The sequence below is a fragment of the Monomorium pharaonis genome, chromosome 2, assembly GCF_013373865.1.
Source record: "Monomorium pharaonis isolate MP-MQ-018 chromosome 2, ASM1337386v2, whole genome shotgun sequence".
NCBI classification, from domain to species: Eukaryota; Metazoa; Arthropoda; class Insecta; order Hymenoptera; family Formicidae; genus Monomorium; species Monomorium pharaonis.
Genome location: NC_050468.1, coordinates 11,260,273 through 11,277,911, shown reverse-complemented (window position 1 = coordinate 11,277,911; position 17,639 = coordinate 11,260,273). Strand labels below are relative to the sequence as shown.

General features: G+C 33.6%; 1 protein-coding gene across 1 annotated transcript; it reads left to right on the top strand.

Moving 5' to 3' along the window:
* Window positions 1-2,810: 2,810 nt before the first annotated feature.
* Window positions 2,811-11,890, top strand: LOC105835718 (probable inactive tRNA-specific adenosine deaminase-like protein 3). The gene is made up of 2 exons (XM_028194069.2): window positions 2,811-3,045; window positions 10,277-11,890. Exon 2 carries the CDS (start codon window positions 10,285-10,287, stop codon window positions 11,548-11,550), a length of 1,266 nt encoding a protein of 421 aa, XP_028049870.2. The 5' UTR covers window positions 2,811-3,045; window positions 10,277-10,284; the 3' UTR covers window positions 11,551-11,890.
* The last annotated feature ends 5,749 nt before the right edge of the window (window positions 11,891-17,639 follow it).

Genomic DNA, 17,639 nt, shown 5'->3' with positions numbered 1-17,639 from the left:
TATGTATTCAATAATATAATAGAAATTATAAGAATATGTATCTGATTTCATTACAGGCAGAAATTTGCTATTTTAGTAAACAATTTAATTTAAATTCTTTATGGATAAAATAACATTAATAAAAAATAAGATGTTAAAATAAAAATACATTTTATAGTAAACAATATATATTTATATTTAAATCTAAAATATATTTATATTTTATCTGATTTAAGATAATCTTGTTTATCATAAAAAGAACTATTTTTAGGCATCAAATTTTAATCACTTCGGTAATCTGACCTGCCTTAATAAAAAATGATTTGCGTTATTGTTTTCAGCATTCAAAAACCTATAAGAAATGCTTTGTCTAGCTCAATTTAACTAAAAAAATTGTTTGTGAACTAATAGTATTATTTAAAACAAATCATGTTTTTGATACTAATATAATATTAGTACAGTGCAATGTACAGTTTTAAGAAATAAGAGGAGCTGCTTTAAAAAATCTATGCCAGTATTGGCGACATTACTTTATAATAATATATTTCAAGATATAAAATATATCGTAAATTAATTCTTTTAATTACAAAAAATAGAATTACAAAACAATTGAAAGCCGTTTTCAAGTAAGTTAGGTCTTCAGGCAACTTTCATACTGTGTCCAAAGTATTTTTATGTCATTGAAGACATTAGGTACAATTCCAATTCTTCGCGATATCGTTTTATTTATCACCCAATTTATCATCCCTTATACATACTCGAGATAATACCCAGAAAAGTTTATATTTCATAGTATTACTCGCTTCCCTTCTTATGTTTATGTCATTGAAGATTTGTAAGAAAGATTTTAAATGACTTTTTGATTCTGAATAAATAAAATTTAAAAGAAATATCCAGGTCTCGTCTGATCACTGAAGTGAAGCGACATTGGACACGGTTAGTACTTAGATGGGTGACCACTTGGGAACACCGTGTGATATTGTCATTCAACTTTTTTGTTTTTTTATTGTTATAACAAACAAGGCCACAAAAATTAATTTTCCCTTTTAATTAAAAAAAATTGCGTACAATTGTTTTTACAAAAATATAACATTTCACAGTTATCCGTGCATTTTCATAATTTATCGCTGGCATTGAAATTACATCTCTTAGGATGCGTTCCACTTAACACTCACGACACTCGTGAGCGTTATTTATCCTTGTTTAATATTTGATAAACAACAAGGATAAAATAATTCCACGGTTGTTGCAAGCTTTAAGTTGAAAACGCCCTTAATCTCCGACCCATTATGTATCAGAGATATCACGGAGAATACTTGACAGAAAACTCCATTAGATAAGATAACATTTGTTCGCACATTCTCCAATGAATTTAAACTTAAATCCCATCAAACATGCGTGACGGGTCGGAGATTAAGAGATCTGGCAAGACTAGCCTAGCAAGATTTACAAGAATTACAGGAATGTTAATTCTAAATCTAAAATAAAATTCCTAAAAAAATAAGAACTAAATTTATTAACATGCACGAACGACTGGCAGAAGTGATCGCAGTAACCCTCGAACATTAAATATCAAAATTTTCCGCATTTTTTAACACTTATACACATACGCATATTTACACATTTAATATTTCTTGTACATTCAACTTTAATTCTTTCAGAAATCTAATGTGCTAAGTAAAATTTGGTTAGAGGCATTATTTTCAGAACTTAAAAATCTATAAAAAACACTTTATATGATTCAAAATGATCTTTAGTTATAAACTAGCAGTATGAGTAATCTACATACCCAGATAGCCGCAAATGTATGTATGAGCACAAATTGTTTTCATGTTGCTAATAAAGATGTTAGCATCTTGCTTATGTCGTCCCTTGTGCTGTTTGCTGTTGTTTGCTAGCATTCGACACTGATCTTAAGTAATACTAACATAATGTTTGAAACGTGCAAATATTTTATTTCCGACATCGAATGCTAGCAAACAACAGCATAAGGGATGACATAAATGCGTAGCAAGATATATGCTAATATCTTTATTATATCATACTGGCTATCTGGGTATACATATATCATAAATAGATCACTTTTTTCTTATTTTACTATTTTTGTTATTAATTTTCTAAATGTTTCTAATAACTGAATAAATTTATATGTAAAATATATACCTTGTAAAACAAAAAATATTCGTTTATATTCTAAAATTCTAAAAAATATGTATTAACAAAAAATGTGTATTAACAATTTTTGCAAATACGAATTAAATTATATAATTACATATATTACGTAATTAAATGGCTTTTATATTATATATTTGCTTACAGTAAATATATAATATAAAGTAAAAATATAAAAAATCAAAAAATTAAATGCCTTAGTTAAACAACATTAATATTTAATTAATAAAATGAATATAAACGTAAAAGCGTTTCTTATGTAATCAATACAAAAACAAATATTTAAAGAAAATTTAATTATAAAAGCTTCAAATTTCTTTAATAATTCAAACTTTTACTACTTAAAAATAACACAATAAAAAAAATCGCAAATTACAGCTCTCTTCTATCCTCTTTAGAAATTACGTAATGAGAACGTTGTTGATAAATTCCGCGATATCGTATTACAACTCGTAAGGTAAGACTCCTCTTTAGAATCCCAATTCGGCGACCATGACCGACTCGCCGCGGTCTCCGGCGTTCGCCGCGCGAGAAAATTTCACGGACCTGACGACCGATGACCGAGGCTGCGGGATATCCCTGCCTCTCGTAGTCTTTCATCTCGCCGGCAGAAGGCACCGCCATCGCGGACCTCACTGATAAACAGCCCATGCTACATACCACAAAGAGACGCGAGCCGTCGCGACGACGCAAACGGAGTGCCTCCCGCGCGCAATTCTCACGTGCGTTTCTACGTGTTTCCGTTCGCTCTTGACACCGCAAATCCACCGTCTTCGTGAAACGTAACTTCCTGTGAATCTCGCGAGCGTTTGACGGTCGCAGACGAGGGGAAAAACCGAAGGGAAACCAGAGCATACTTCGTGCGGCTGCAATCGCATCGCTGCGGAGCAGCAGGTAAGAATCCTACGAGTAAAATGCGCGTGTGTGTGTGTGTGTGTGTGCGTGCGCATGGCGAACACGTGGCGTCGCGACGGCGCATCGTCCTGCCGCGCCGATGTAGCTCCGTTTTCGGATCATCGGGACAGCTGACAGCCAGCGTTAGCGAAGCTCAATAATCGACATGTCGCAACCCAAGGCCGCGGTGGACATGTTTGCCGCTCGAACTCGATCACTCGAAATCGCCGCGCGAGATTTCCCGCTCACGTTTGAACGAGGCGTTCGACGAGCGACCTTGTCCAAGGAGAAGAGCTGAAAGGAAAAAGAGGGAACAGCTAGATTTTTCACTGGAAATTTTCCTGCCGTAGCTGACGCGGCGTCACGACTGACGAATACTTCGGAGATGTCAAGCGGGGCTACGTTTGATTCCACTTGCTTGTTCATTTTCTGTTATATAAGGATCACGCTCTGTGAATGTGCAATCTTAGACGCCATCTTAAACAAGTCGTACCATAATTCGAATGCGCTGTATCTGCAAAACTCACCGAATCGACGCGTCTTGACGTCATTCAATTCGAAACGTAATGCGTAGGTGGACAGAAAATTTGTGGGAAATAATCCGCAGTTTGTTTTGTTAGTTAGGAAAAACGAAGTCGATTAAGCTCCGTTTAATTCAGTTGTTCGAATTACGAAGAAATGGACGTTGCATCTGTTTCCATGCCTCTTTTGCTTATCAACCTAAACGAATAAAGGATAAATAATCCTTTTCATATGCTTCTCTTTGAGTTTTCGTCAATTTTCTTTTGTGTCTCTTTTTTCATTTAAAATGATTTAATCACTTTAATTGACATTGTTAGACTAACAAGTTAAGAGTTGTAAAGACAAGTTAAATCAACATATATCGCAACGATCATTGTAGAAGAAGAAACTCGCAACTCATAATCAAAAAATTTTTGTAAACACAGATTAGATTGTAACTCGATGACGTTTTTGTTGCATGCAATATTGGAGATCATAAAGTTAAAGCTAGAAGATAAATCAAATTCAGATATTCTTTACTTATAAAAAAGTTGAAAACCATATCTCGAAAAAGTGCATTAACAATGCATCATTTTTATATATCTTGTTTTGATCAGAATTTATTTAATTCAATTTGTTGCCAAAAAAGCTTGGTTTACAATATTTACAATTTATAACAAATTTGATTGAACTTAACGGCATTACTTTAACGTGCATTAAAATGCACATTAACGACACTTAGTGCTGTAGCTTAAATAAAATGCAAATATCTCGAATAATAAAATATATACAAATTGACCATTAGTTTTGTGACTACTAATTTCAAACAGCACAATAAAGTATATTGAGGATTTTACAGTTTAATTTTTATACATATATATATATATATATATATATATACATATAGATATAATTGAACATGTCTTTATGTTGTTTGTGTATAATAACTTTAATGTGCACTAATGCGTACTAGAGCGTTTCAATCAAATTTGCTATTAAGGATGTATCGGACTGAAGTTCAAAATGGTACAAAGTTGCTAAAAATTTGTGAAATTGTTCTTTTAATTTCCCTAATGTACTGCAAAAAATTGAAAACTGCATCCACTAAACGGTTACTGAGTTATAACTATTTTAATTTTCACTGATTTTACATGGTATCCTTTTCTATCTCATGGAAAAAGACGATCTTAACGGATAAACAGTTAAAAAAATATAGAAGAAATAGTACCAGTGTTTTGAATTTTTTCGTACATCTAGTTAATCTAGTATATGAATAGATGAAAATATCTGCCAAGTTTCAATTGTCTTCACTACACCGTTTTAAAGAAATAAAATATAACTTGAGATAATTGTGCATTTTTACTGTCAAAAGTTTAAACTCATAAGTGAAAAAATCGCAAATATGTAAAAAATACCTTTGTAAAAGTAGAAATAAAACTCCAACTATCGTTCAAGTTTCTTACATCTAGATTTACTATGCGTTAGGCATAGATATTTAAGTATTTCAAATTTCATGCACTTTTGTCTAAGATTGTATGTCCGATACGCCCTTAAACACATACGTTCTTCTGTTACATTAATGGACAATTAATATCCATAGGTCTCTCTCAAAACTTGTTTCCGTTCCGTTTGTATATTCTTTCTTATTTTAACCTAATATAGCTTTTAATACACAGCTTTAAATTTCTAAACTTTAAATCTCTTTCTTATCTTTTTTTAATTAGAAAAATAGGTAATAAGTTGAATTTAAAGTTAAACTCAGCATTGGTGCAACGGGTTTGAGCCATATTACTTTTTCTTATCATATTTTTTATAATACTGTCAAAGACTTCTTATCATACGCTTCTGTCCTTATCTTTCATCTTATTTCTTTTCTTTTACTTTTTATTCATTCTCTTTCAATCTCTTTCAATTTTTTGAATATTCTAATCTACAATTAAAAAATTTTTGATTTTTTAGATTTTTTTAAGTTTGGAGTCTCGTGAATATATTTGTAAAATTAGATAAAAATACGAAAAATTATGAAATAAAAAAACAGATGTTTTTATTAAGTGCGCAAAAAAGTTCTGAGATTTTTTATGCAAAATTCAACTTTTATTTAAAAATAAACAAAAAGATATTAATCAGCGAAATCTCTCCACTCTCCATTTACATCGATGACCTTTTGCCTATCTGTTGAACAGCTTGCGAATTTCTTAATGATAGAAGCTCTGGCTTCAAAGCAATAAAGTCATTAATACATTTTCGTATTTCATCAATTATTACGAAGTGTGTATCAGCCAAGTGATGCTGCAGCGACCGGAATAGGTAGTAATCGAAAGGCGCTATGTCTGGACTATACGCCGCATGCGGAAGAAGTTCCCAGCCTAACGCAAAGATATGATCCTGAGTCACTTTTGCAACATGTGGTCGGGCATTGTTATGAAACAGGATCACTTTACGACGTCCTCAGCCAGTAAATAGCTTCTTTTCCTTCAACGCATCGATCAAATTGATCAATTGTTCTTGATAGCGGTCTGCCGTGATTGTTTTACCCGGCAGTGCTTGCAGTTCGTCCTTTTCAATCTGCTGAGAGCGTCCAGTACACGGTTCAGCTTCAAGACTGAAATCTTCTTGGCGAAATTTTTGATATCATCTTTTACACGTAGAATTTTACAATGTAGACTTACAGCATTCTTGCCATATGCAGTACAAATCATTTCAATGGCTTTAACAGCGCTTTTCTTCAAATAAAACGTGAAGTGGATGGAACATTGAATATGCTCTTTTGTTATTGCCATCGTAAACGCTACTGATTTTTGAGATTATGTGCATCAAACATCAAACCGCGTGATATTAAAAAGGCTAAACATCAAAGCTCTAAAACCGCAAAAGGACGAAGAAAAAGTAAAATTTAAATTGTGGTTTCAGTTGTTTGAAATCTAAAGCCCAGAACTTTTTTGCGCATCTAATACACGTATGAGATATAAAAACAAAACTTTAAAGTATTTCTTTTTCGAAATTACTCTTTTTTAAATTGAGGTTTTAAAATTTTTATTAGTGGAGAAGGTGATATTACGATCCTTAATCATAGTATCATGGGTGATGTGATGGTATCATCTATAATATCTTCGGTATTAAATAATGAATTGTAGTAATTACTTATAAAATTATTTGTTTAGTAGTTTGTAATTATATTATGGAGCCAATACATATACTGCCAATAATATGCCAATACATTAATATTTGTTATAAAAATTTTTACTTTTGAATATTTTGGAAATTTTGAAGAAGTATCCTAGCATTGAATTAAATATGTTTTTTATTAACTTGGGTATATTTGTATACGAATATATACATTAATATATAATTTGAGCGTTGTTTTTATTGTGGCGATTATACAGCCACAAGACCGCTGCCAGTTTTAAATAAAATTACAGAGCGAATATAGCTAAATTATTATTTAACATTTTATTTGATTATATACATTTTGAGTTATACAAAGTTAGATAATAGCATGGGATTTTGCTAATGTACCCTTTTAAGCTGACTCTCAATAGGTATATCATTATATTTTTTCAAAGCTTTCAAAATAGTTATTCAGCAAGTTGATAATAATATTCTATAGCTTACATTACGTTATAATTTATTTTTAATACTGTTATATTATATACTAAAGAAATTATGTGTCAATATTTACATATTTTTACATATATTTTGCAATATTTTCTTCTTATTCTGACTAAATACATAATTTTATAACAATACATTGTGTTTTTTAAAGAAAATTATTTTTTAAATCTATTTTAGAGAAAAGTCCACATTATCACTTCTGTTTCTCTTCAATCTATTATGCAGTATTGTCACATTTTTATAAAAGACATCTTAGGTATTAAATGTTTTATAATTTTAAGTTTAGAATCGATCGAACAACATTGTTCGGAAAAATTATAAGTTTTTAAAATATTATTAATAAAGTTATTATACAAAATGTAAACGTGGACAGTATAAAATTTTTTTTTCTAATAAATTCATTTTTATAAAAAATTATTGTATGAATTATACAATCAATATGATATATGTAAAACTTTGTTATTGTTATTAACAAAATATGGATTTATTTTTTTCTGAAATTTCGAACTTTTTTTTCTCTTTGACATTGCTGCCATTTTGGAAATTTTCAATATTTTTTTTTTTTTTGTTTCATTTTCTTTGATTTATATGATTTTTGTTTAATTTAATTTAATCATCTCTCTCACATTTGTTTTGAACATAAATATTATTTCTTTCTTTTGTTTTTGATTTTAGAAGCGTAAAATTAAGGACATTTGCAACATAAATTATTTTTAAAAGCATAAGTATTTTATTTTACCACTTTAAGAAATGTATAAATTTTATTATAACAAAAATATAAAATATATTTATGTTCTTCAAACTTATATAAATACATGTGTACTCACAAAATTTTAAAAACGTACCTGTCATAGACTTTTTAAAAAAAAATTTAGAAAAATATTTTTTAGATTCTAGATCAGAAAATATCTCTTTTACTATGTTCAAATCCTTATCTCACGGTCTGTTTCTTATCTTTATCTACTTCTTTAAAACAAACTTTATCTATGACATTTTTCGACGTATATTTCAAGTATCTTAACACTGAGAAAAATTTCCAGAGAATAACGATCGGATATCTTGAATCCTGAAGAATGTTACACAGAATTGAAAGATTTTTCTGCGCATTTTTTTATCATTAAAATTTTAATTTTAATTATAACCGTTATTTATAGAATTGTATTATTACAGGAATGCTACCATTATTCGCAAAGAAACACTGAGAAAATTGTTAGATTAAATTATCAAAGATAACAAATGGATATTTAGATTGGACGAAAATCCGATTACGTTTTTGTTGAGAAATCATCCGAAAATGAACGGGAAATAAATATCCATCTATCACTTTGCAAACAGATAATTTTTTGTATATTCCAATGATTTCTCAATAAAACGTGTCGAATTTTTATTCGCTCTAAAACTTTAAATGATTATAAATATTCATTTGTTACTTTTCGATGGTAATAATTCAGTTTAGTGTGTAACGGTTAAGTTAATTAAGATTTAAATTTTGATAAAAAAATACGCAGAAGATGCTTTCTATTCAGTGTAACATTTTTCGAAAGATGGAAAGTTTTACAATTTCTCAGCTCGGATGCGGAAGATGCATAGTACTACAGTAAAACCTATTTTGCACGATATTAGCTATCAGATAGCTGATGTATCGTGCAAAATAGGTTTTCCTCCAGCAGAGTAGCAGATGTATGTGACACTCGCGCAGTTTTCTCGTAAAATCGAGATTTTGCGTAAGCATTTGTCGAGCATTATTTTTCAATGTGACGTGATGCATACCGGCTTTCAACTCTGTAAACTGTACACGGGAATATAATAAATTACACAATTGAAAGACCTTTAGATAGGAATTTATTTACGCGGCGGAAAAGAAAAAAATAATATAAATTAATAAGCGGTCATGGCTCGCCATTAATTTATATTACGTTTTTTTTTCTTTGTTAATCTCGAATTTCTCTTTACAAATACATATTCTTGATATTTATTCTAAAGCATTTATGCCTCTCAATCGTATTTCATATGTTTCATGCGTTTGAAGAATATATTTGCTGAAACTTTAAACAGAGTGTCCACGTCAAGATCAAAGATTTTCTTGTTGGAGACACGTTTCGCGTTATTAGCGTAATAAATGACACTTGCTATCTTCACTTGCGTTACGTACTATCTTCACTACGATTAATATTAACGGTCACGTTCGACGTATGTTTATACATACAGTTGAAATTAAAGGAAACTTTGGCTCGAACTTCGGACTTTTTAACGCAATGTCCCGGTTGTTCTTCGCACAGACAGCGATCATACAATTGCGTCTAACTCTCACAATCGATCCGACCGTGGCCCAAGTTGACAGCAATTTAAAATTGCTTCTGCTTCTTCGTAAGATGATGTCTCATGGGGTAATTCCAATTATGATTAAGGTCTATCCGGCGCCAGCGGAAGAACCATCTTCGTTCTTCCTTTCGCCGAAATCTCACTGATGTTTATGACCGTGACGCGTGAAAGTGTCCTTAAGGCACTCTCGCAATTATTTGATATTTTGAGATAATGTCAATCATCGACCTTGTTTTTGTCACAATTTATGACGTAATTTACAATTTGTTTCTATCAAAAATTTATTTAATTACCGTATAACTATATATATATAATTGCAAAGAAACACATAGAAAAAGAATATTTTTGCTAAAAGTGAATAGTTGAATACAGGTCTAAAAATAATTGTTCGTTAGATTATAAGAATAATTATGTAAGACGTTCAAGTTGTTAGAATATCAACTTTTTGCAGCATAGATCCTTATGCTTGATTATCTTATGTAATTATATTGATATTCCCACAAAGTTATCCAACTAACTTTTTTAATAAAATTATTCTTTCTGTGTGTACAAAATTTAAAGAGATTTTGTATTTATTGGTATTTTTTATGTTTTTTTTATACATAATACCATATTTAAATTATAAAATAGAACTTTAAAAATAAATAACTGTGTTAAATGACGAATAAAAAAATAATTACTAAAACATAAAGAGATAAAAAGATAAACTCTTCTCAGTGTGATGTCCGACCGAATGGTGTGTTTTAAATATCGCCGAGAAATCTTCTAACGATAAGTGAAGGCGGCGTATTTTCAGGGTGGAAGATGACGTCACCGAAGAGTGTCAAGGCACGCAAGATGGAGACTGCAACTAGAAGCTGGACAGCAAGACCGATACTAGCCTCGGATTTCACGGAAGTCCCTCCCTTGCAGCAGGTTTATGTGGGCATCTTGAAGCAACGGAAGGACACCTCCACTGCAATCAAAAGCATATCCGCCGTTTGTCCGGGACTCGCTCATTTGAAGCGCTGTTCTAACGGAAAGTTGCTTCTGGCTCCGCTTTGCTCGGACGAATCATCAAATGAAAAAGACCACGACATTTCTTTCGGTGAAAATCAACTTAAGACTCAGCTAAAAGAGAAAGGATTTGATCTCTCCTTACTTGAAGAAAAATTCCAGGTGATGAAGGTGCCAGCTAAGGCGCCAAGGACGAAGTTACAGGCCCGCGAAGCTTCGAAAATTTGGCCGGTAAACTTCCATCCTGACCAAACGATTGAGAGCCTGATCGACGGTTCGATCTTCGATGATGATTGTCTGCACGCGATCGAGCGAATCATGTCGTTGGTAATAGAGGCTGCCAAATTAGAGGGGGTTGGCGACGAGCGCTGCACTGGTGCCGCTGCGATCGTCGATCCCGAGGATGGAAGAATCCTGGCGGTGGCTGCCGCGAGACTCGATAAACATCCCATGTGGCATGCCGCCATGCTAGCGGTGGATCTAATTGCCAGACTTCACGGTGGTGGTGCGTGGGAATTGAACGAAGGAAAATGCGACGAAACGAAGAAACGAACAGACACTGAGGAAGATACGTTGGACGATGGAAAGACAGACCCAAATTCCACGACTGAAGATCAGAGTTTGGAGAGGCTAAGAAGGATCAAGAGAAGATATGAGGAAGAAACGCCGTTCTGCTATCCGAAATCTCTATCTTCGCTACAATTTCCGGGTCAAACGTCCCTCGAGACGCAAGTCGCACGGAAAGGACGAAGGAACAACGGTGCCAAGATTGAGAGCTCTAAGCGAAAGGAATGTGATGATAACGCTAAGAAAAGCGGTCCGTATCTCTGCACTGGTTATTGGGCATTCCTGCTGATGGAACCCTGCCCTCTGTGTGCCATGGCGTTGCTGCATTCCAGAGTTGCACGGATTTTCTACGGCACTGCCAATAGCAGCGTCGGAGTTTTGGGCTCGAGGGCGATTTTACACACGGTACCAGGACTGAACCATCGATACCGAGTCTGGAGCGGAATCCTGGAACGAGAGTGTCGACAGGCGCTGGAAGAAATCAGCGCTCGCAAAAGTCGCGACTGAGTGATGAATTCGACGCGGCTCTATTGTGAAAGATAATAACTCTGTAAGTGGCTGCACGGCAATTGGTCATTGCAGCCTCTCCCGGAATTACTGAAGATATTGATGTTGCGAAACCAGACAAAACCAAAAGACAAACACGAGAGAGGCATAATTTTGTTATTGACGTCACCTGTTCGTTTGACGTTTTTACTAATGACTTTTCATGCGAATTACGTTATCTATGCATACAGATGACATTATAATGACATTTTTGTGATATGTTATCTCACTTGCATAACATAATATGTATATTTATATCTGACACATCGAAAAGAAATAAATCCATTTCAATAAAAAAAAATGCAATTGTAATATCTATTAACATATCGTGATTTAATACTCCTCTTAAATTTTCTATAATATTATTAAAAATAATTGAATTTATTAAGATGTTTTTTATTTAAACAAACAAATAAATTATTTTGTAAATCTATAAACGACATTACTTCTTGATATCTCTTGCATCATACGGCGACACAACTTAGATAGTTGCATATTACAACCGGTTTTATAATTTCAATCGAAAGCAACACGGCGCAAAAGACTACACATGATACGGACGTGCATTCGGCCATAATGATTCTTGGTATATGCGTGACCTTGACGCCTTGCGTGCATGTGCGTCCGCATCTGCTGTTGCTTCTTGGTGTGCACGGCGAATTAACACTTGTGTTTGCTGACACACACAGCGTGACGTTTGATCATTCCCTGAAGATTGTGAAAATCATTTCTGTATATTCTTTTGTCTTTCGTTTTTTCGATGGCAGAACGTGTCCTTCAATGCTAAACAGGTTGTTGAGATGCTTGGACGGTAGCCAAGATATTTTTTGCCCGAGATTTTCCAGAGCCTATTTTAAAAGAGAAAACTCAATTTTTGAAATTCACTACAATTAAAAACTGGATTTATTAATTATATTATTAATTGTTCTTCAATTAATTTCGCGTGTCGCTCCTTTATTGAAAATTGAACTTTCTGCAAGAGTTTATATATCTGTAATTGATGATTGTAAGACAGGCCCGAACGTTGCGCTTCAACGCTCATTATTCGATAGCACAATTCATTTCGCGCGCACAATCGTAAATCATCGGTATGATTTATGCGCGCTTAGTTGCTTAACTCTGTGCCTCGCATCGTGTCGACAATTCGTTTAATTCAGAGGCAAATAATCATGCTTCTCCACGACAATAATATACAATCTTATTTGCTGGTTATTTTTCTTCGCACACGGATTTCCCAGGCGTTTGCTGCAATTATCTCTCAACGAGAGCCACTGATAATGAGCAGAGATCGGCAATGAATCTATTAAAACAATCGTAGCGTAGATAACATTAGTTAGAGACTGTAACACTTGATATAACGGTGTAACATGAGAAGAACGTACGAACGTAATATACCGACAAAATTTGGGGTATTTTTTATGAATGTTACTCAAATTAATTACGTACAAATCGATCGATACGGTTAATGACACGAGAGCACATAACGCAGTCTGTGAAAGGTGACAATAATTGATTAAGAGACATTTGTTTGACATTGTTACGTCAATGACTAACACATCTCAACGCTCTCATAGGTGTCCCGCATTTTCGAATTATTGATGTGTCATATTATATCAATTATTGATGTCAAATAAAATTAATTTGTATATTTTATGCCAATATTATATTTTTGTTACTTAAGTAAATTAACATAAACATTAGACAATTTTAATTTAGCTTTTCAACTCTAGCTTTTTGATTATAATTAAATCTATGTACATTTTGTTTAAAAACTTAGACAAATAGAAATTAATAATTGAAAAAATCAAAAATCAAAAATAATCCTTTATTGTGATAATAGTAAAATATTAAATATTAAATTAATATAACAGCTTGCTGCTTCTACTATTATGATTTCATGCCAATCTTTTGTGTAAGTTTTATAATTTCTGACGTTTAATTTAAGACACTTGACTAAAATTATAAATAATTCTCTTGCAGTCAGCAATTTTTGGTTAAATAAAAAAAATAATAGTGCCCATCGCGTACATAACTGTTTGTTACGAATCAGGTCATGACTCGTCATGATAAACTCGGACAAGCCGAAGCGATTGTTGTGGTCGTTGATCTGTAAGAAATCCGGATGCAAAGTACAAGACAACATTACATTTACAGAAAAAAAAGTTTTAATTAAAACAATTAAAAATCCTGTTTCATCCATTAAGTTATCAAACTATTATTCAGATTATTTCAAATTTCTTTTCTAAATGGGATTATTTTATCGTTATATATTTTATAAAATCACATTTTTTCTATACGTCATAGATCTTGCACAACAAGAAAATTTTATATATTATATAAAATTTCATGAATCTTAAAATTTTATTTAAAAAATACTCAGACACTACCAGTTTTGGCAGAATATATTACTTGATATGACTGCAGAAATAAGAAGAGATACTGTCGTTAATGCGCCTATTTTGACAACATAAAAAATATATGTCACACTAATGGAGATATACACCATTTTCTATAAAAATTCTATAATGTTGGAATTTTTTCTTTGGCACAGTTTGCAAGCGCGTTTGCGTTCTAGGAATTGCTTGAGTCGCTATAAAGCGAATAGCAAGTACACGATGGTGACCCAGCGGATTGACATCGATCAACGAAACTACAGCTGATTCATTCCGGAGGAGAGTTGCTCGATTGTTCATGAACCGAGAAGAGGATAGAACGAGAGAGGTAGACGTGATGCGCGAAAAAGTCGTGAACCACAAATTATGAGACAAGAGAGACGATATCATGTTTATCGCAGTTAATGAAGAGGATTGTTGACGAACGATAATTCTACAACAAGAATCTCATATATTTTCTGAAAAGAACTTTTAATTAACAAATGTATTTTAATATGTATATATTAAATGGTAATTTAATTTGTAACGCGCATTGTGTGCCAAAGAAAATGAAAGGAAATACTTTTGCAACCTCCTTATTTGTTTTACTGTCAATAGTGAGGTCATGAACATTGCTATCACTTTTATTGTTTCAGATTTCCTTCATCAAGTCGGTGCAGTAACTTGCCGAAGAATACACACGAGTAGGAAAATTTCGTAAATTGAGAAAGATAGCACGCGTACGGTAAACAGCGCTAAGATTCCTTCAGCAAACAGAGCGCGGTCGGACAGAAGCTCCGATCGAGAAATAACGTTCTCGAGGTCGGGAGGCATTATTTGAACAGCCGGCACGTGGCAGCGCTGACAGACACATCGGCACCGCATTGTGACGTTTAAAGGCGATCGGTAGAAACGCATGCGGAACAAAAGAGAGAGAGGACCTGAGAAACGAAATTGCCTTCCTCCAGACGAGCGTTCGGAAGGAGAAGCTTTCGAGGTCGTGCCGCGCGAAAAGCCACGATATCAGAGATAACGTTTTGAAACTAATTAATCCGCGTTGCAAACAGGCTCGTCTCTTACGACGTGTCTGTCGGGACGACGCTGGCAGTCGTGGTCGTCGGCTGCCAGCCGCAAACTACACCAATTTGCTAACTACCGCGGCTGGCCTCGTTGCCGCGTCATCGAAACAGTTTCCGTCTTGGAATACCTAGACCCCAATTTCTGTTTGACGACCGTGGAAATTTTCAGTGTCTTCGACAACGGGACACGTATCTCGTATTATACACATTCCTCCTGTAATAACATTAATACTTTAAGACAAGTGGGATCTTTGGTGATCACTTTGTTGTGACGTCTTAGCTGATAACTTAATACAAATAAGCTTCTCGGAGTGGTTTCCTCTCGAATCCGCGGTATCTGCAACCAGAAGATAAGTTGGAGGCTGAGCATTTTCGAAATAAATTCGTGAACTATCACGGCGAGTGCAAAACTGCAGATGATAAATCAGAATTCAGTTTATCCGTAACGCAACGAGAGTTTCTGACGCATTGAAATCAGGTGACAAATCATAAAAGTGCAAGACGACGTGATCAGCACGAGACAACGCTAGAGGATAAAGAAAACGCGTCTCGTTGATCAGCACTGAGTGGTTCCAATTGAGAGTCGACCCTCGAGAGTGGAGCCTATTGGTCAAGCTGTTAATTCCTTGAAGCACGATTGGATTGGATCACTCGTGGACATTCCAGAGTTCGTCGGGACTGTTAGGCAATCTATCGACTACCGTCTTGCCAGCTGGAGTTCTTTTCTTGAAGAAGCTTCTGCATTCTGCATCTCTAAAACTTAACAGAAAACCACGGATTTCACTCCAAGGATTAATTGTTTGTGGATTGTTAATGACTATTCACTGAAGAACACATCAAGCAGTTTATTTGAAAGGGCGAATTGCAGTGGAAAACCTTTGATAGAGCTGGAGCAGTGAGATTGACAAGTTGTCATTAGTGAATAAATCTTAAAACAACAAAATACTTATTAACGCAAGAGGATTATAAGGTGTTTCTTGGCATTGCCTTAGAGATTAAACAAGAAAAATATTTTGATCACATTCGAGACTCTCGACGCGACTGAATGGCCCACATTTACTGGCTGCTACTTTTTGAAAGACTCTGGTAGTGTCTCTTTGCGTAAGAACGACAGGAACACAATACAAAGAGAGAAAGACGCGGGGGGTTGTGAAAAGGGTTAAATCCCTTTTTCGGTTTCTCTGGGAGAGCCTTCGCCTTGCAGATCTTTCCTTTTCGGAAAAATCAAATTTTCTTTTATTATCAAGAAGATTTTGGAGAACGTGGTGAACGAAACTCGAACCTCTATTGACGTCATCCACGAACAGCCTCGTCTACTTTGTTCTGGATCAGGGTTTTTTGAACGGCACCATGGAACGAAGGATTATAAAAATGTGGTGATAACGGTCAGGCGAAGGCCTCTGATACCCTAGACACTATCCAGTGTGTGAGCCATAGTCGTTAGAAAGCAATCAAAACGTAACGCTTGAACATACTCAGGCATTTTGCAGATATTCAATTGGAATTTTTCGTATTTCTACGAGAAGTAAGCAACTCTTTTTAGGCAAGGATCACTCTTGTCTTTAACACCACTTTATCTCTGAATGAAATTTTTGGAATTAGCAGCAATACAATTGCTCAGATTCAAGGAGACGTAAAAATTTCGAAACATCGGAATTTTGTGTTGATCTTCTACAAACATAAAATCGTGATAAGATTAAGGTGTGTCACACCTTCTATCTCGGGAATGTTTTTAGACTTGCGGAATTGATGTTCTCTCCTTCCGTTCTTCGTTGCGAAGACAATATCTTTTTCGAACCGCTCTTACTTGAAGTGGAGGAGGCACCAGAGAAAAGGCATCAATTGTTAAATCATATAGAAGAAGGTTTGTAAATTATAATACTAAAAATTATAATTTAATATACTAAAAATTATATACATTTGATATAAAAAATTTTTAAGAGAAATTTTGCAATTATGAAACAAGGAAATATTAATATTACTTAAATAAAGGATTAACATTTTTTATGTAAACAAGAATTTAACTGCATAATTCTAAAACAATATAAATTATCTATTTTGCTTTTTAACTTTTACAAGGATGAAATAATTAAAGAAGTTGATTTGAATAAAAAATTGATTATATTACAGAACCACTTTACGCTTTTGCGTCGGTCATAGCTTCAATTAGTGCCAAGCAGCGGCAAGCTATTATTCCGAGAAAAAGCTACAGACTTTTACACTTACATAGACTTGAAACATTTAATAAACGATTAACTATGAAACGATGAACTATTAATCATGAAGTATAGAAATGGCGATTAATGAGGGAATAGGTCAATCAAATGACAATTAATGTAATATTATATCGTAATGAATTAATTATACGGTAATGACTTGTTTGCAATGTTAAAACGCTATAATTATTTTAGAATAATTATTTTTGAAAGAAAAAAAGATTTAAAGGAGAACTTGTTTGTTTAATAACGTTTTTGCAATTTTTACATAAAAATTTTTTGTTAAACAAAGACAAAGATATCATTTGTAGCGGATCTTGGTATCTAATAATAATAATTTTGTGTGAATTTGTACTATTACCAACTCATACGAAACGCGTCGT